This window comes from Bos taurus, chromosome 1 (genome assembly GCF_002263795.3).
Source record: "Bos taurus isolate L1 Dominette 01449 registration number 42190680 breed Hereford chromosome 1, ARS-UCD2.0, whole genome shotgun sequence".
Taxonomy (NCBI): Eukaryota; Metazoa; Chordata; class Mammalia; order Artiodactyla; family Bovidae; genus Bos; species Bos taurus.
This window is the reverse complement of record NC_037328.1, coordinates 79,639,434-79,660,410: the sequence shown is the minus strand read 5'-3', so window position 1 is coordinate 79,660,410 and position 20,977 is coordinate 79,639,434. Positions and strand designations below refer to the sequence as shown.

Genomic DNA, 20,977 nt, shown 5'->3' with positions numbered 1-20,977 from the left:
TCAGTTGTGTCCGAATACTTGTGACCCCATGAACTGTAGGCCACCAGGCTCCCCTGTCCATAGTATTTCCCAAGCAAGAATACTGGAGTGGGTTGTCATTTCCTCCTCCAGGGGATCTGCCCAACCCAGAGATCAAACCTGCATCTCCTGCACTGGCAGGCAGATTCCTTGCTATTATGCCACCTGGCAAGACCCGCTTAGTTTGTTATTATAGTGCTGATAATAATAGCTAGCGTATATGGAATATTTTTATTATTTGCATTTTTATTTGACTTTCACTTTCATAAAATCAAAAGAAGATCTGATATCTCTCCTCTTATTCTGTGATTATGATATTGTACTTCAATACCTTTAAGAGTGTGACAGTCACTGAGGTGACCCAGCACATGTGTTTCTTGTAACCCATAGCTCTCATGTTGGAATCTTATAATTAAACTAATATTTCCCTTGAGGAAAAAATTAGGAGCTTACTTTTAAAACAGAAGCAGCCATTTAACCTTGTTCAGTTACAAAGAGGATTGTCGAAGAAGATTTTAAAGCAATGTTTTTCTCTGGATAAATGTTCATAAATTATAAATACATTTTAAAAGCTCAGAACTTTATTTTAGCTATCTAAACCAGCTTCTTTTCTCCAACTTCTAAGTGATTTTTCCCTTTCAATTTTAATATATTATTTGTTTTACACAACAGCATGGTGGTTAGTTGGATATTTCAGCCTGCCTACCTATTAATACTAATATTCATTTCTACATATAATTTTAAGTGTATGTAAAATGTAATACATGTTTGTGGCAGCTGCTCCCAATAATTATCATTGGATTAAAATTAGAATTCATAAAATTATTTGAAATCATTTATGTTTTAAATAACCCAAATTATCAGAGTTACCAACTAAAACATAATCTTTATTACCACAGGGAATTTTAAACACTATATCTGTGAGATTTGGAGCATGTATATTAAATAACTTGACTGAAATCACAAATTAAGTCATATATCATTGAACAGAAATATTTAAGTCAATAAGAAACCAAAATCTTATTTTTCATAATTTCACCATAATTTTATTTTGTATTTACAGTCTTCAATTTCTAACACGAGGGTCTTATTGAGGATTGGAGGGATTAGGGAGGTGAGAAGGGGTTTGGAGAAGAGGAATCAGAGGTCTTATATGGGCAACAATCATTAATAAAGTTAACAGGATGTGAAAGTCTTCCAGAAGAAATTCTTGCAGCCAGCTTTGCGTTCTCGGGGTGCCATGGCCGGGTTTGAGTTAGCAGATCTCTGCAGCTCCAGCCTCATTTCATCCTGCTCAGCAGCCTGGGACAAATCTTCAGGCTCCAGGGCATCATTCTCTGTCTGGTTGGGTTCAGACAGCAGCTCTGCCAAGAAGTACTTGGCCAGTTTCTGCATGGGGTGGAAGGAAGACAGAAGGAAAGAGGATGAAAATGAGGATGGTGAAGAAGAAAAACCAGAAGAGCTTGGCTTGAAATACAGGTTTAACCACAACCAAACCCCAATTTTCCCAGCTGTGGACTTTTTGTAACACTTAAAATCAGTTAAGGATGTAAAAAAACAAGGGCTGTTGCTACAGCCACAAAATTACACAAAGAAGCTTTAAAAACTCAAATGTTTCTGCAAGTTTTCTGCTTCTGTAGGTTTAAAACACACACAAAGAAGGAAATAGATTGTTAGTTTTGCAAAGGTGAAACATAAGCCAATAGATTAGCTCAATGTCCACATCATGAGCTACAAACTAGAATTGTTCTTACCGTTTTTACTAAGCCACCTTTTAGGGAATGAGACCTTTCGCAACCGTAAACATGTTGTGTTCTGGCTGTACAGTGTCCTTTAGCCCCTAGTCCCGCTGCATGGGAGGGAGGTACTGCCTAGCCGCTTCAGAGGTCCGCGCTTTCAGCACCTGGGTCAGCACCTCCCGCGGTCAGTACCCGGGAGAGATGCCATTATCCCTTCGAGCTCAGTTAACCAAGGTCTTGGAATTGTCTTGAATGCCACAGAACTCACCTGAACTGTGACCTACTGCGCTGATCGGGAAAGAAAAAAAAAAAGGTAAAAAGGTATTCTGGACTTTGAAAGTTTTCCCGAGAGCTTTGGTGGCTAAGGGACCCAAAAAGGCACCAGCACTGTGGGAGCACCTCAAATTCACCCAAGGGAGCAGGGGCAAGGCGAGGGAAAGTTAGGGGATTCGGGTGAGGGGAAAGAAGACGTCAAGGGAGTCTCCTTACCTGCTTGCCAGCGGCAGCAGCCAGGGATTTCTGCAGAAACTGACGGAGCCGGGGATCCGAGGGCGCGCCGGTGACACCGCCAAGAGCCAGGACGATGGAGAGCGCGGCCAGCGCGCACTGGAGGCGGCAGGACAGCATCTCGGCGGCGGCGGCGAAGCCGAGCTAGAGTGCGGTTGGTCAAACTCTAGGAGCTGATCGCAGGCAGCAGCGACGGCTCGAACCTTGCCTCTCCTAAAGCAGCTTGTGTGCTCTCCTCCGTCTCCCCCTTTTTAAACTCTCTCTCTGACGTCAGACGAGGAGGCGCCCCCAGATCTCACCAGCGGTTTTACGCACCATTACCCTCGTGAAATCAATCACAGAAGTGAGAGGAGGCTGCACAATCAAAAGTAGCTTATTAAAAAAAAATAAATCCTGTACATGCACAGGCCCACGCGATGCCACATATGTCACTCCATCTACACAATTTTTTATATTCACTCAGTGCTATGCACATACACATTCCATAGTCTCACTCATACATGTGCACATTCAATGACACACACTCAAACACTCAGCCTCTGCAGAAGCAAATGAGCCAGCACACCTAGCTGCATGCCCATAAATATACCAGACCACTCTATCCAGCATCATACTCAAACATTTTAGGAGAGGCAAATGCAAAAGTATGAGAGTGTAACAAGTGGAGACTGTCACGAGCATTCCTCGTGACAATGCATGTCAGAGCATTCCTCTAAGAACAGATTTGAAAATGGAATGTGGATTTCGGAAAGATTGAATCATCTTTCTCCATTATCTCTGTGAAAAGTCTTGTAGATAAGAAGTCATGAGGCTCTGAAAGAACTTCACTTCTTATAATGGAGAAGAAAGTACCTTAAGTTCACCCACCATCCCTCTTTCTCAGCAGCTGAAACACTTTTAGTCTACCTGCCTTTCCACCGTTACCCTCCCCTGCAAAAACTGCTAAAGGAAAAAAAGAAAAATTAATTTAATTTTTGTCCTTGAAACTTGGAACTAGAAAGAAATCTCAGAAACCATCTACTAAACCCCAGAGTTTGAGTCATTGAGCCTAGAAATGGGCAATGAAATACTCTGACTCACATAGTGCACAGCTGGGGCCAGGACCAGTCCTCCACACTTCAAGGCCAGGGTTCTTTTCACTCAACTTTGAGTTTCCTAATAGGTTCCTGACTAGTAGTAGCAGTTCTGGATCAGGGACTCCCAGTCTGGACATACAGAAGTCCAGGAACCCCCTGAACATGTGTGACCATTATTGTATGTTTCTGTGCAAAACAGCATTGACAGTACTCTCCCACTCCTCTCACAAATAAAAAGAAAGTTTGAGAAATGCTGGTCTAATTCTAGCTGTGGTCTGGTTAGATGTCAGCTATCCTGATCAGAGTTCTGGCAGCTTTTTTCCTTTTTTTTTTTTTTCTCCTCCATGAAATAATTCCTTATCAGGGAAGGGCCAGATGAACCCTGCAGGCTCTTATGAGACTTACAGTTTATAAGCTCCAAGCTCATAAAAGCTGAAAAAAATTACTGATTCTCCAGAAACCAAGTGAAGCAGAGAACATGACTAACCCTGTCTCCAGCCAGGCATCACATATGTATTCTCTATACTAGACCAAGACAGCGTTAAGAGGCAGAAGGGACTGGGAGGTGTACCGAATGGCTTGATTAGTTGTCAGCTTTTCCTTTTGTGTCTGCAAGCTAAGAGAAGGAGTGCCAAAGCTTCCAGGGCTTGGTGAGTCCAGACAAGTCCACGCACAAGTGAGGCATTAAAAACTCACTCACAAAAGGAGATAAGCTTTTGAATGCAGTTTTTGGCCTTCTTACAACCCTGAATATTTATTGGAAGGACTGATACTGAAGCTGAAGCTCCAATACTTTGGCTACCTGATTCAAAGAGCTGACTCATTGGAAAAGACCCTGATGCTGGGAAAGATTGAAGGTAAAAGTAAAAGAGGGCCACAGAGGATGAAATCATTGGTTAGCATCACTGACTCAATGGACATGAGTTTGAGCAAACTCCAGGAGAGAGTGAAAGACAGGGAAGCCTGGCGTGCTGCAGTCCATGGAGTCTCAAAGAGTCAGACATTACTCTAATCTCTTCCTCTCTTAAGGTCCTCTTACCATTTTCCCTCTTTCCTTAGCACTTTCTCATAAAAAAATGTTCATGATCTTTCGGATCAGTAAGTCTGGGTTACTTTTCTCATATCCTTGCTGAAGTGTTGAGTCTGTAGATAAGATGACTTCTGGGCTTTTTGTTTTGATTAGTTTTATAATCCTTAAATTATCAAGAGTCTAGAAGCCACTTAAGAAAGAAGAAGAACCAAGACAAAAGGAGATGCAAATTCTTCCTTAAGCCCCCCACTCATGACCAAATTTTGCATAAAGCTTAATTTAGCACAAAGACACTTGAAACTTCCCCAACCTGAGCTCTTTGCAGCCAAATTCCCAAAGGCCTCACTCTCGGGTTCCAAAGGCTGGGAGGGGGAGGCTGTTTGTGTTTGTACTGAGGACCCCACTTCCTTGATCACCAGAAATGATTCCTCTCATCCTTATTCAGCCTTCTGTTGTTCACAAAGTACTTTCTCACTCATTTTGTCAGGGCATGCTAGCCCCATCTCACAGAGGAGAAAACTGAGTCCCTGGGAGCACAAGTGCCTCGCAAACAGGCACAGAGGCAGGAAGTGGCAAAGTCGAGGGAGGCTGTTGATGGCTCTAACAGATTCCCTCCTCCCCTGACTCAGAAATGCCAGAGTCACTTGGCTGAGCAGTTTGCAGCCAGGATGCAACTACCTTGAGGGAAGCATCCAGGCCTCTTTCATGTGCTACTTTCCAGCCAGGATCTGATTTCTCACTTCCCTGTGAAATGTACATTAGGGGGGAGACTACCTGTCAATATGAGAAGCAAAACTCATTTTAATAAGAGACAATACAATCTGTGAGCACTCAGATGTTCATTATTAGGCAGTGCAGAAAGGAAGAGAGTAACTGTACTTGGAGTCCAGAGACCTGGGTTCCGGTTCTGCTGCTGTCCAGCTGTGGGCTTCTTCTCTGGGCCTTAGTTTCCTCATTTGCAAAACAGAAGGGTTACTAGGCAATTTTTGTGAGTCTTTTCAGCCCTGACCATCAACAAGCTTGAGTCTAGAAAAGTAAGAGGCAAACTAGAGCATACTGTAACATGCTGTTTCTTTCTCAAGTTGAGAACTTCATATTGGAAAAGTAGCCGTCTTTTATGTAATATGAGGGGGGAAGCCAGATGCAGTGGGCATTTCACCACCTATAAGAAGGAAAATTAGCTCTTGCATCTTGCTTCTGCTACTGACCTGCCCCTTCCCACCTGCACCTCAGTTTCTCCATCTGGAAAATTGATTCACTCCAATTATTTCTACAAAAAGTGCCAAGAATCTGCTGCTTGAGAGGTTGTATAGTACTATAGTAGTGAACTATATAGACAAAGTCCTAATGAGAAAAACAAACAGGAAACTTATCAATTAATTAATATATGTTCAAATTGATTAGAATTAAAACAAGACAGACAGGGGTCAGATCATGTAGAGCCTTGAAGATCATGGTAAGAAAACCATTGGAGGATTTTGAGTAAGGGATTGACCTAATTTGAATTTTTTTTAAGTAATTCCTTCTGCTGAAGTAAATAATTAACTATAGAACAGCAGAGTCGAGGAGATGACTTAGGAGTCTAAGAACCATTTAAGAGAAAAGAGGAGCCAAGATGGAAGGGACACATTCTCCCTTAAATACCCAAGCCAGTTATCCTGGCATAAAGTCATTTCATACCTCCAACATGAACCTTCTGTAGCCAACTCCCAGCGCTTCTTTCCACAGAAGGGGAGATGGTTTGTGCTTGTTTGGGGGACCTTACTCCCCAGACTAGTTCAGACAAGAGGAGATGGTTTATGGGTGAGAATGACAGCTATGAATGAGCTGAGCACTGGTTAGGTTTGAAGTTTATTTTGAAGTAGAGTTGACAAGACATGCTGATGGTTTGTTTGCATCTCCAGTTAAGGAAATGAGAACAATTGGTAACAAGTGATCCAGACATTCCCTAAAATGTTTTCAAGTTCCACAAATTCCTGAGAGTACAGGAAATGGATTTTGGACAGAATCTCCTCTTGGGCATTTTATAAGTGAAAAATCATTTATTTCTGTCAGAAGAGAATGAGAATTACAGGTGGTGGGGAGAAGCAAGATGGACTAGTGGAAAAGTCCTGGCCTGGATGTCTGAGGTCTGAGACTTAAGTCTTCAGTTTTCTCTTGCTTAAAATGGGCCTGATAATCCTTGCTTTTGCTAAAACATGATTTGAGATCCAGGTCAGACAGTGTAAGTGACAGTGCTTAGTTATCCATAAAACACGATGAAAAAATAAAGTCCTGGTTTTTTTGTTGCTGCCCAGAGGGAAGCCGTCAGCCAGCGCCAAGGGGTGATATTCAATAAGTCGACCTCTGAAAGCTGGAGTGTTCTCACTGATGCTCTGACCTGGCTAGACAGTCAAGCCTTCCTCTGGGGACACCCATCTGACAGTCCAGAAAGATCTCTCAAGAAATGCAACAGACTGGTGCTGGAATCCATCTATTAGAATTAGTCTATGAGGATCAGACTCTGAGAAAATAGTCTCTTCTCTCATGTACTTTTCCTTGAAGATATAGCACCTTAAAACTTCACAGTTATTAACACTTTAATGTGAATGTATATGTTGAATTATTTTCTTGCTTAGAGCTGCCTAAAGGACAGTGTTGACTTAAAGCTGGGAGATCAACTTGGAGTGGGTGATCCATCTTGTAGAGGGCACTTCCCAACACTTATTGGGAAGTGTTGTTGGGGATGCAGGCAGGCTATAGGGACCACAGAGACTCCTTTTCCCAAGGGCAAGCGTGCTTGGGTGAGAATACCCTAAGGACCTTTCCTTCTAGACCAATCCCACCACCATGGGGCATGAAAATGAGAACTTGTGATTCTCTAAGGACTTCTGTGAAGCTGGATTTCAGCTGGAAGAGTCCCAGCTCATGCCCTTGAAATTGCTGGTGGTAGAAGTGCCAGATTTTTCTGCCAAGTTGGCTTTCATGAACTTCCACAAGGAGCATCCCTGGTAGCTCATAAGGTAAAGAAAGTGTAATGCAAGAAACCTGGGTTCAATCCCTGGGTCAGGAAGATTCCCTGGAGGAGGGAATGACTACCCACTCCAGTATCTTGCCTGGAGAGGAATCTGGCAGGTTACAGTCCAGGGGGTTGCAAAGACTCTGACATGACTGAGCGACTAACACTTTCACCATCTTGCCTAAAGTGATTGCAGTAGACAAGAAGAGTGAAGGGGTCACTAATTGAAGCCCAAGGGTAAATTTTTTCACACAGGGGTGAAAATAATTTCCCCCAGGGGTGGGTGAGTGGTGCCAGCTCAGGTCTGTTCTCCTGCAGTACTCTCCTATCTGGTCTCTATCCCATCACTTTCCAGCTCGGAAGCCCTCAGTGATTCCCCAGTGCCAATTAGTTCAAATGCAAACACATCAGTCTTACGGACATGTTTCCTCAGACCCTAACTGTTCCAGTCAGTCTCCCTCCTTGTCACTCCTCAACTCCCACCCTTCCCATTGCCCCCAGCTACCTGCTCTTCCCTGTACACCCCCTGCTGTCGCCCCCACCCACTACTGTGCGCATGCTCCTCCACCACTTGGAATACCTTGGATCCATCTCTGACTGTTAACATCGTGTGGCTTAAGACAAGAATGTCTCACTTAGAATCAACATGGCCCCTTCCTGCACCAAAGGGTGTATCTTTTGTGCCTCTCCTCTAGTACAGACCATGCTAGATCACTGTATTTCTGTTCCCTGAGATACTGTATGTCTCATCCATGAGCCTAGAGATTCACCAGGGGCAGAAATCTGGTTTTGGTCATATTTGCATTTTCCTCAGAGACCATAAAAATGTGAAGCACAGAGTAGTTGCTGAAAATGTTGATTAAGTGGGAGACAGATTTCTTCTTCTTATATGTGAGGTCTCTGTGAATTTTGTAGCTAGAACGAACCTCAGATGAACCTCAGGTAACTAAAGACTATCTCACTTGACCCCCAACCCTAGGTAGCTAATACTTTCAGGAACACATAACCATTGGTTTCTTAGTCGTCTTTGAGCTTCAGCAAAGAAAAAACCCCAATTGCTGTTCAATGTAACTTTTCCTATCTACTTAGAACTAACTGAAGTTGTCGTATGAATGTGCTAATATACTCATTGGAAAAACATAAGACTTCACTGGAAAGCTTAGAGAGGACTCATCCACTAATCACAGAGGAAATAAGTGCCCAGCACACAATAGGAGAGAGTAGCACAGCTGACTCACCTCTGCTTATTGTTAACCTTTGATTGTGTGTTAATATCAACCAAGCAAGGGCATGGAGGCCTCAGGTTACATAGTCAATGCATAGCTGGGCTGATACGGAGCCGTTTCTGCCACCCCAACATTTCCTCTCAGTTTGAGAGACAGAAAGAAAGAAGGGCACATTGCCCCTAATTATGCTCCCAGATTCCTTTCTCTTTGTGAGTCCCTAGGGTCCCCAGTCGGAGAAGGCAATGGCACCCCACTCCAGTACTCTTGCCTGGAGAATCCCAGGGACAGGGGAGCCTGGTGGGCTGCCATCTATGGGGTCGCACAGAGTCGGACACGACTGAGCGACTCAGCAGCAGTAGCAGCAGCAGTGTCCCTAGAGGCATCCATCTTGCTCATCTATGACTTCTGCGCAAGGCTCCCCGATGAAATGAAACTGGGCTGTGCTCTGCCCCCAGCCGTGCCACCCAGAGGATGTCTCCCAGTTCTCTTCACCTATCTCCCTCCTAAAAACAAGGTGCTAAAGTTCAGATCATCCATGAGCATTCCCAGTGTAGTCATCAGGGGAGGATATGTCTTGACAAGCTGGGTCTGAGAAATGAGAGACCAGAAACCAGTTGCCCTGTCCCTGGAACAGTATACAATAGATGGTGAAGTTCTTCTTCAGTGTGATGCTGAGATAACCCCAATCCCCACCTTGAAACGGCATGACACGGGTATATGAACACAGAAATGCCCCCATGGAATGAGAGCATTGCTACAGACTGGTCCAATTTCCCCCACTCAAGCTATGAGTATTCATCTAGACTAGTGGCTAGTATTCATCTTAACCCTGGCTTCATACCAGGATTGCCTGGAAAACATTTTAAAAGCACAGATAGATGCCTAGGATTCAACTGCAAAATTCTGACTCCTAGGCCTATATCTTTTAAGAGCTGAATTGTGGTCTGCAACCAGAATGATGGGGAAAATGATGGAGTCACCAACCACTGCCCCCCACTGCTCCCCTCTCATCTCATTCTGTCCTGTTCTTTCTTTCTCCTCTTCTCCACCTTTGACCTGGGGACACACAAGCACAATGGGCTTGGCTTGACCACATCAGGAACAACGCACCTATTTCATTGACTTTCCTGACACAGCCCCAAGAATTGAGGGCAACGGCAGGACTGGAGCCAGAAGTGGACCCGTTCACAGACCAGGACTTCAGAAGCATCTGATGCCTCCGCAGTGTTCACACATTGGAAAACTGAAGTCCAGAGAAAGGAAAGGTCTCTCGCAAAACCACATAACTACTATTAGAGTCAGATCCTCTGATTCTTAATTCTGTGGTTTTTTCTGTGAAGTTTTTTGAATCCCTTCCACCCAAGCAGTCAAAATCGTGCTGCACCGGCAGTTCCTGTCTTGTTATCTATGTAGCTTCCCGACAGCTTGAAGCAAAGCCTTATTTCCTGTCAGGAGTATTATCCTAGAGAGGAAGCTTTGTGGATTAATGCGTTGGGCCTTCATGCTTTGTGTCTCCATCCTTTTCTGATTGTGCATTTCCTAATCTCATGATATGATCCAACCTGCTCCTCAAGGCCATGGAAGAGTGTGGCTTCAGCTCTGGCACAGGAAGCTGTTGTTAAACTGAGCTCGCCTGCCCTCTGCTGGCTCAACCGGTAGAAGACAACTTTATCTAAAATTTTATATTCATTCCTTCATTTACTTCCTTCACTAACTTTTTAAAGCACCCACGATTCAGAGAACACTCTGCTTGGTGCTAGGATCGTAAAGAAGCACTCAGAGAAGAATCTCTTTGTTTAAACATTTGATTATTGAACACTCTGTGATAGACACTGTGCTACTGATTCAGATGACTAAAACTCATTGTTTGGCTTTGAAAAGAGGTTGCAATCTTGTAAATTATTCAGATTATTGTCTAAGACCTAGAATCAAACAATTAGCATTAGAGGGAACTTCAGACCCTTTACAACCCATTTTAATCCTGTAGGCTTCCCAAATTCAGTCCAGTTCAGTTCAGTTGCTCAGTCATGTCCGACTCTTTGTGACCCCATGGACTGCAGCAGCCAGGCCTCCCTGTCCATCACCAACTCCTGGAGGTTACTCAAACTCATGTCCATCGAGTCGGTAATGCCATCCAGCCATCTCATCCTCTGTCATCCCCTTCTCCTGCCCCCAATCCCTCCCAGCATCAGGGTCTTTTCCAATGAGTCTTCACATGAGGTGGCCAAAGTACTGGAGTTTCAGCTTCAGCATCATTCCTTCCAATGAACACCCAGGACTGACCTCCTTTAAGATGGACTGGGTGGATCTCCTTGCAGTCCAAGGGACTCTCAAGAGTCTTCTCCAATACCACAATTCAAAAGCATCTTTCTTCACATCCATACATGACCACTGGAAAAACCATAGCCTTGACTAGACGGACCTTTGTTGGCAAAGTAATGTCTCTGCTTTTGAATATGCTGTCTAGGTTGGTCATAACTTTCCTTCCAAGGAGTAAGCATCAGGGGCAACCGAGAGTGCCAGGCTGTGATGGTGCAGGAATGGCTGAGAGGAGCTATCTCATATCTGAGGTCAGGGGCTGTGGCTGAGAGGAGCTACCCCACATCTGAGGAGTGGCAGCTGTGCGGGCTCAGGAGGGCCGAGAGAAGCTACTCCACGTTCAAGGTCAGGAGGGGCGACTCATTCAAGGTAAGGAGCAGCCATGAAGAGATACCCCACGTCCAAGGTAAGAGAAACCCAAGTAAGACGGTAGGTGTTGCCAGAGGGCATCAGAGGGCAGACACACTGAAACCATAATCACAGAAAACGCCAATCTGATCACAGGGACCACAGCCTTGTCTAACTCAATGAAACTAAGCCATGCCATGTGAGGCCACCCACGACAGGCCTCCTCCTCATGGTGGAGAGGTCTAACAGAATGTGGTCCACTGGAGAAGGGAATGGCAAGCCACTTCCCAAATTAGGTACACCTAATTAGGCTCCCCATACACAGGCACAGGGACTCCGGAAGTATTGGGAGAGGGCATGGGGCAGGAATTTTATTTCATTGAACAGCATTCTGCAACAAAGTTTCATAGAAACAGAAAGTTTAAGGCAGAAGCAAAGTTTGATGTGAAGAAAGCTGAGCGCCGAAGAATTGATGCTTTTGAATGTGGTGTTGGAGAAGACTCTTGAGAGTCCCTTAGACTGCAAGGAGATCCAACCAGTCTATCCTAAAGGAGATCAGCCCTGGGTGTTCTTTGGAAGGAATGATGCTAAAGCTGAAACTCCAGTACTTTGGCCACCTCATGCAAAGAGTTGACTCATTAGAAAAGACTCTAATGCTGGGAGGGGTTAGGGGCAGGAGGAGAAGGGGACGACAGAGGATGAGATGGCTGGATGGCATCACTGACTCGATGGACATGAGTCTGAGTGAACTCTGGGAGTTGGTGATGGACAGGGAGGCCTGGCGTGCTGCAATTCATGGGGTCGCAAAGAGTTGGACACGACTGAGCAACTGAACTGAACTGAACTGAACTGAAAGTTTGAAAACTGCAGTTTCTAATACAAACTGTCCTCTTAACATATAACTTGAATGTCCTCCAACCTCATGAACCTACACTCATAATTGATGTCAGTTTACAGATGGTCTCAGGCCTTATCACTTTTTGAATCTTCATAGCAGTGAAATCTCACTCCCTTTGCAAGGTGCCTTCAAGGAGGTCTCACCGGCATTGAAAATTCCCTCCTGTTCACGCTGTTGCTGCTGTGTTTGGACAGAGTTCCCTTGTCCCCAGGTCGCTGGCAACGTTGTGCCCAGAACCAAAGACACATGATTCTTGTGTCCACTGCTCTCCCCATGACGCTGTTAAGTACCAACTGGCATCTCTTACACCATCTCTTTCCAACTTTTGGCTGCATCTTACACAAGAAATGCATTATACATTACAGTGCAGTAGTGCGTGTACATACCTGAACACAGGTTTCTCAAAACAGTACTTTTCACTTTGGTATTTTCTGTTCTTTCCTAATTCTTTTTTTTCTTTAATGCCAGTTATCACCCATTAAATTAACTATGTGACCCACTACTGAGACATAAACCAGTTAGAAAGGCTCTGCCTTGGGCCATGGCCCACCTGCCTGCCCTCTGCATGGACTATGGACTTGGAATTCCCAGGCTGCATCTCTCCCTCTACTGTGAGACCCTAGTGGGGCACAAGCCACAGGCCCTGCCACTGGGGTGTTGGTGTTCACTTCTCTCCTCTGCTTTCTATAGTTTTAGAAGGTCTCATTGCTGTTTTAAAGCCAGGGGCCTATACTTGTTAAGCAACTTATATCCCTGCTTTTAAAGAAGCAGCAGTGTTTACTAACTGATGGGTTGAATGGTGGCTCCCCAAAAGTATGTCCATGTCTTAACCCCATACCCTGTGACTGTGACTTTATTTGGGGGAGGAGAAGAGGTCTTTGCTGTTATAAATAAATTTGCTGATGTCAAGATGAGATCATCCTGGATTATCTGTGTGGGCCCCAAATCCAAAGAGTATACTTATTATTAAAACATAATAATTTAAAGATCATTTAATATTCATCTAAATCTATATCAGTTATTTATAACTACCTTGTTCTAAGAGGCTTCGCTGATGGCTAAGTGTAAAGAATCTACCTTCCAATGCAGACATAGGTTCAATCCCTGGATCGGGAAGACCTCTTAGAGAAGAAAATGTCAACCCAATCCAGTATCCCACAGACAGAGGAGCCTGGCAGGCTACAGTCCATGAGGTCACAAAAGAGTCGGACACAACTTCCGTACTAAACAACAATCTTGTTCTGATGAATATTCAAAGTAGTTTACAAGAGTAGACTTTTAAAATGCAACTTAGGAAGTAGAAACTTGAGGTTCAAGATGGTGAACTCAGCCCATGCCCCTATTTTGCAAACCTTCCAGACATTCCAAATTCCTCATTGACATAAATAAATGTGAGATAGGGAGAGAATGGGGTTTGGCTTCAAGCTGATACATGGGGAGATACACGAAAACAGTCCAAAGAATCAGAGTAAATGCCTCTCTCTCTCCTATGGACAAAGTTACTACAGGAAACAATAAAATAAACAGAGCAAAATCTCTTTAACTTACAGTCTCTACAAGATTTGTAAGGCTATTGCATCAATTTTTTATATTATATTATCAGATCAGATCAGATCAGTCACTCAGTCGTATCTGACTCTTTGCGACCCCATGAATCACAGCACGCCAGGCCTCCCTGTCCATCACCAACTCCCGGAGTTCACTCAGACTCACGTCCATCGAGTCAGTAATGCCATCCAGCCATCTCATCCTCTGTCATCCCCTTCTCCTCCTGCCCTCAATCCCTCCCAGCATCAGGGTCTTTTCCAATGAGTAAACTCTTCGCATCAGGTGGCCAAAGTACTGGAGTTTCAGCTTCAGCATCATTCCTTCCAAAGAAATCCCAGGGCTGATCTCCTTCAGAATGAACTGGTTGGATCTCCTTGCAGTCCAAGGGACTCTCAAGAGGCTTCTCCAACACCACAGTTCAAAAGCATCAATTCTTCGGCACTCAGCCTTCTTCACAGTCCAACTCTCACATCCATATATGACCACTGGAAAAACCATAGCCTTGACTAGACAAACCTTTGTTGGCAAAGTAATGTCTCTGCTTTTCAATATGCTATCTAGGTTGGTCATAACTTTCCTTCCAAGGAGTAAGTGTCTTTTAATTTCTTGGCTGCAGTCACCATCTGTAGTGATTTTGGAGCACAGAAAAATAAATTCTGACACTGTTTCCACTGTTTCCCCATCTATTTGACATGAAGTGGTGGGACCGGATGCCATGATCTTCGTTTTCTGAATGTTGAGCTTTAAGCCAACTTTTTCACTCTCCACTTTCACTTTCATCAAGAGGCTTTTGAGTTCCTCTTCACTTTCTGCCATAAGGGTGGTGTCATCTGCATATCTGAGGTTATTGATATTTCTCCCGGCAATCTTGATTCCAGCTTGTGTTTCTTCCAGTCCAGCATTTCTCATGATGTACTCTGCATATAATTTAAATAAACAGGGTGACAATATATAGCCTTGACGAACTCCTTTTCCTATTTAGAACCAGTCTGTTGTTCCATGTCCAGTTCTAACTGTTGCTTCCTGACCTGCTTACAAATTTCTCAAGAGGCAGAGCAGGTGGTCTGGTATTCCCATCTCTTTCAGAATTTTCCACAGTTTATTGTGATCCACACAGTCAAAGGCTTTGATATAATGTAAAAGGAAGGAAAATTAGGTTGATAATGTTTTTTTTCCCTATCTCAGTAAATTCCAGAAGACACTGAAAAAATACACACCAAGTTTTGAGAGAAAAAAAGATAAAAGATTGTGATAATAAAAATTAAAACTTGACCTATATATTTAGAGGGGATAAGAGCAGTACAAGGTCAATCACATACTCTTTCTCTCCCTGAAAATATTACTCACAAACATAAGAAAGGAAGAGAATAAATCAGAATAAAGAATTCAAAAGTACAGTGGGCTAGAATAAAGATGGTGAGGAGGAGTAAATCTATAATATTTAAGAGTTCAGTTCAGTGGCTCCGTCGTGTCCGACTCTTTGCCACCCCATGGACTACAGCTCGCCAGGCCTCCCTGTCCATCACCAACTCCCGGAGTTTACTCAAACTCATGTTCATTGAGTCAGTGATGCCATCCAACCACCTCATCCTCTGTCGTCCCCTTCTCCTCCTGCCCTCAATCTTTCCCAGCATCAAGGTCTTGTCAAGTGAGTCAGCTCTTTGCATCAGGTGGCCAAAGTATTGGAGTTTCAGCTTCAATATCATCCTTCCAATGAACACCCAGGACTGATTTCCTATAGGATGGACTGGTTGGAGCTCCCTGCAGTCCAAGGGACTCTCAAGAGTCTTCTCCAACACCACAGTTCAAAAGCATCAATTCTTTGACACTCAACTTTCTTTATAGTCCAACTCTCACATCCACACATGACTACTGGAAAAACCATAGCCTTGACTAGATGGAACTTTGTTGACAAAGTAATGTCTCTGCTTTTGAATATGCTATCTAGGTTGGTCATAACTTTTCTTCCAAGGAGTAAGCATCTTTTTATTTCATGGCTGCAGTCACCATCTGCAGTGACTTTGGAGCCCAAAAAACTAAAGTCTGCCACTATTTCCACTGTTTCCCCATCTATTTGCCATGAAGAGATGGGACCAGATGCCATGACCTTTGTTTTTTGAATGTTGAGTTTTAAGCCAACTTTTGCACTCTCCTCTTTCACTTTCATCAAGAGGCTCTTTAGTTCTTCATCACTTTCTGCCATAAGGGTGGTGTCATCTGCATATCTGAGGTTATTGATATTTTTCCCAGCAATCTTGTTTCCAGTTTGTGCTTCATCTAGCCCAGCGTTTCTCATGATGTACTCTGCATATATTCCAGAGTAGATTCTTCAGTTAATATTATGAAACATAATGCATTTGTCTGACATAATTCTTGAAAGAAAATGTATGAGCTATAAACTATTTTATTAATTTAGTTATAGAATACTAGACTATTCTAATAAAACTGGAAATCCAAGTTAACAAGAAAGAAGGTATGTGAAATTCTTCCCCACCAACCAAAAGAAATAAGAGCTTATGAATCTTTCTTGAAATAGATATAAGAATGTGGATGAAAATATAGTAATATTTCCTAAAAATATAAATACACTCAGAAGAATAGACATTTGTTGTATAACTTTCTAGGGGAAAATGATTTTTTAAAGTTGAACAGTACTGTAAAATAAGTTTTTAAAGAATTAAGAAGTGGGAGGGAGGCTCAAAAGGAGGGGATATATATGACTTATAGCTGATTCATGTTGTACAGCAGAAACTAACACAACATTGTAAAGCAATTGCTGTTGTTCTTGTTTAGTCACTAAGTCATGTCTGACTCTTTTGCAATCCCATGGACTGTATCCCACCAAGTTCCTCTGTCCATGGGACTTCCTAGGCAACAATACTGGAGTGGGTTGCCATTGCCTCCTCCAGAGGATTTTCCTGACCCAAGAACTGAACCTTCATCTACTGCATTGGCAAGTGGATTCCGTATTGCTGAGCCACAAAGGAAGCCCCTGCAAAACAACTATCCCCCAAATAAGAAAATCTTTTAAATGCCAAAAAAAGAATTAAGAGGTGATAAAACAAATAATTTTATATGTGATGCTTTTCTCCCTAAACTACAAATGCTTTTTGTAGTTTTGCTTTTCTAACTAAACAAGTATATTCTATTTCATTTTTATTCTAAGACTTAGAAACACCCATTTTCAATTTCCAAATTCTTAAATTTTATGTGGTCCACTGGAGAAGGGAATGGCAAACCACTTGAGTATTCTTGCCTTGAGAACCCCATGAACATTATGAAAAGGCAAAAAGAGGACACTGAAAGATGAATTCCCTGGGTCGGTAGGTGCCCAATATGCTACTGGAGATCAGCAGAGAAATAACTCCAGAAAGAATGAGGAGACAAAGCCAAAGCAAAAACAATACCCAGTTGTGGATGTGACTGCTGATGGAAGTAAAGTCCAATGCTGTAAGAGCAATATTGCATAGGAACCTGGAATGCTAGGTCCATAAATCAAGGCAAATTGGAAGTGGTCAAACAGGAGATGGCAAGAGTGAACAATGACATTTTAGGAATCAGCGAACTAAAATGGACTGGAATGGGTGAATTTAACTCAGATGACCATTATGTCTACTACTGTGGGCAAGAATCCCTTAGAAGAAATGGAGTAGCCATCATAGTCAACAAAAGAGTCCAGAATGCAGTACTTGGATGCAATCTCAAAAATGACAGAATTAGCTCTGTTCATTTCCAAGGCAAACCATTCAATATCACAGTAATCCAAGTCTATGCCCCAACCAGTAATGCTGAAGCTGAAGTTGAACGGTTCTGTGAAGACCTACAAGACCTTTTAGAACTAACACCCAAAAAAGATGTCCTTTTCATTATAGGGGACTAGAATGCAAAAGTAGGAAGTCAACAAAACCTGGAGTAACAGGCAAATTTGGCCTTGGAGTATAGAATGAAGCAGGGCAAAGGCTAATAGAGTTTTGCCAAGAGAATGCACTGGTCATAGCAAACACCCTCTTCCAACAACACAAGAGAAGACTCTACACATGGACATCACCAGATGGCCAACACCAAAATCAGATTGATTATATTCTTTGCAGCCAAAGATGGAGAAGCTCTATACAGTCAGCAAAAACAAGACCAGGAGCTGACTGTGGCTCAAATCATGAACTCCTTATTGCAAAATTCAGACTTAAATTGAAGAAAGTAGGGAAAGCCACTAGGTCACTAAGGTAAGACCTAAATCAAATCCCTTATGATTATACAGTGGAAGTAACAAATAGATTCAAGGGATTAGATCTGATAGAGTGCCTGAAGAACTATGGACAGAGGTTCGTGACATTGTACAGGAGGCAGAAATCAAGACCATCCCCAAGAAAAAGATGTGCAAAATGGTTGCAGAGGAGTCCTTACAAACAGCTGTGAAAAGAAGAGAGACAAAAGGCAAAGGAGAAAAGGAAAGATATACCCATCTGAATGCAGAGTTCCAAAGAATAGCAAGGAGAGACAAGAAAGCCTTCCTCAGTGATCACTGCAAAGAAATAGTGGAAAACAATAGAATAAGAAAGACTAGAGATCTCTTCAAGAAAATTAGAGATACCGAGGGAACATTTCATGCAAAGATGGGCTCAATAAAGGACAGAAATGGTATGGACCTAACAGAAGCAGAAGATATTAACTTGAGGTAGCAAAAATACACAGAAAAACTATACAAAAAAGATCTTCAAGACCCAGATTATCACGATGGTCACTACCTAGAGCCAGACACCCTGGAATATGAAGTCAAGTGGGCCTTAGAAAGCATCACTACAAACAAAGCTAGTGGAGGTGATGGAATTCCAGTTGAGCTATTTCAAATCCTAAAAGATGATGCTATGAAAGTGTTGTGCTCAATATGCCAGCAAATTTGGAAAACTCAGCAGTGGCCACAGGACTGAAAAAGGTCAGTTTTCATTCCAATCCCAAAGAAAGGCAATGCCAAAGAATGCTCAAATTACCGCATAGTTGCACTCATCTCACATGCTAGTAAAGTAATGCTCAAAATTCTCCAAGCCAGGCTTCAGCAATATGTGAAACATGAACTTCCAAATGTTCAAGATGGATTTAGAAAATGCAGAGGAACCAGAGATCAAGTTTCCAATATCTGTTGGATCATCATAAAAGCAGAGAGTTCCAGAAATACATCTACTTCTGTTTTATTGTCTGTGCTAAAGTCTTCGACTGTGTGGATCACAACAAACTGTGGAAAATTCTTCAAGAGATGGGACTATCAGACCACCTGACCTGCCTCCTGAAAAATCTGTATAAAGGTCAAGAGGCAACAGTTAAAACTGGACATGGAACAACAGACTGGTTTCAAATCAGGAAAGGAGTACGTCAAGGCTGTATGTGGTCACCCTGCTTGTTTAACTTATATGCAGAGTACATCATGAGAAATGTTGGACTCGATGAAGCACAAGCTGGAATCAAGATTGCTGGGAGAAATATCAATAACCTCAGATATGTAGATGACACCACCCTTATGGCAGAAAGTGAAGAAGAACTAAAGAGCCTCTTGATGAAAATGAAAGAGGAGAGTGAAAAAATTGGGTTAAAATTCAACATTCAGAAAACTAAGATCATGACATCTGCTTCCATCACCTCATGGCAAATAGATGGGGAAACAGTGCAAACAGTGGCAGACTTTAGTTTTGGGGGCTCCAAAATCACTGCAGATGGTGACTGCAGCCATGAAATTGAAAGACGCTTAGTCCTTGGAAGAAAAGCTATGACCAACCTAGACAGCATATTCAAAAGCAGAGATATTACTTTGCTAACAAAGTCCATCTAGTCAAGGCTATGGTTTTTCCAGTAGTCATGTATGAATGTAAGAGTTGGACTATAAAGAAAGTTGAGTGTCAAAGAATTGATGCTTTTGAACTGTGGTGTTGGAGTGCTAGGAGATCCAACCAGTTCATTCTAAAGGAGATCAGTCCTGAATGTTCATTGGAAGGATTGATGCTGAAGCTGAAACTCCAATACTTCGGCCACCTGATGCAAAGAGCTAACTCATCTGAAAAGACCCTGATGCTGGCAAAGATTGAAGGCAGGAGGAGAATGGGATGACAGAGGATGAGGCAGTTCGATGGCATCACTGACTCAATGCACATGAGTTTGAGCAAGCTCTGGGAGTTGGTGATGGACAGGGAGGCCTGGCATGCTGTGGTCCATGGGGTCGCAAAAAGTGGGACACCACGGAGAGACTGGACTGACAGAACTGAGCTGTTTAATTTTCTCAGTTAAGTTTCTCACAGGAAAAAATCTTTTTCTGCACAGTTTTGTCTTATTTTTTAAGTTAATTGAGATATCTGTGTACCCCATGGATAAAGAAGAGATATATCATGTCTTTGCTGATGTTCCTCAGCCAAAAGACCATCAGAAACACATGTGTCACTGAACAAAGTTGAATTGCAAAGAGTGAGAATGCCCTTGGCAACCATGAAGCATCTCAGCAAGACGGTTTACAAAGGACACACTCTAGCACTGGGGCTGGAGTCAGGTTGGGGGAGGATCATGTAAAAGACTTTGCTCTGGTTTAGATGTTGGTAGAAAGTGGAGAAAATTTTATGATTAGAAATCTCAATGGTTCCTATCTAGACAGTGAGAAGACAGACAGGAGCAAGGCTGAAGTTGTGACTGGTAAGATAGCAGCCAATATCATATTGGCCAGAATAGGAGGTTGTTAGTCATTTTTGTGTTTTAGACCATGTTTGTGCTCTTATTCATATTCAAATGAGACGACAGAGCGGTCTTCTTTTTTTGTTGTTTTAATTTATTTGACCATGCTGAGTCTTAGTTGTAGCATCTTTATTGTAGAATCTTTGCTGCCATGTTCAGGCTCTTAGTTGTGGCATGCAAGATCTAGTTTTCTGACCAGGGATCGAACCCAGGCTCCCTGCATTGGAAGCATGAAGTCTTGGCCACTGGACCATCAGGGCAGTCCCCTTATGCTTGCCTTGATCTAGCAAGGCATACCAGAGTAGTCTAGTCTGAAACTGCTGCTCTGTGGAGTTATGCTCAACAGGAGAGCACTCGGGCCATCTGTGAATGCCAGGCTGGCTCCCAGGGGTGTTTTTCTCTTTCTCATCTTTTATGCAAACACTTTGATATATGAACACACACATATGCACACATAATCCAAAGTTTTATATATTTTATTTTATCAGGGACATTTATTTTTATTTAATGAATCTATTAAATGTATATAAAGAATGTGGATATATGCATATTTAAATCATAA

At 42.8% G+C, this 20,977-nt stretch overlaps 1 protein-coding gene across 1 annotated transcript; it reads right to left on the bottom strand.

Annotated features, from left to right (window-relative positions):
* Window positions 1-1,046: 1,046 nt before the first annotated feature.
* SST (somatostatin) lies at window positions 1,047-2,489 on the bottom strand. Its single transcript, NM_173960.1, is given in 2 exon segments — window positions 1,047-1,407; window positions 2,247-2,489. Coding segments are annotated over 2 exon segments (351 nt in total). The 5' UTR covers window positions 2,385-2,489; the 3' UTR covers window positions 1,047-1,194.
* Window positions 2,490-20,977: the final 18,488 nt, after the last annotated feature.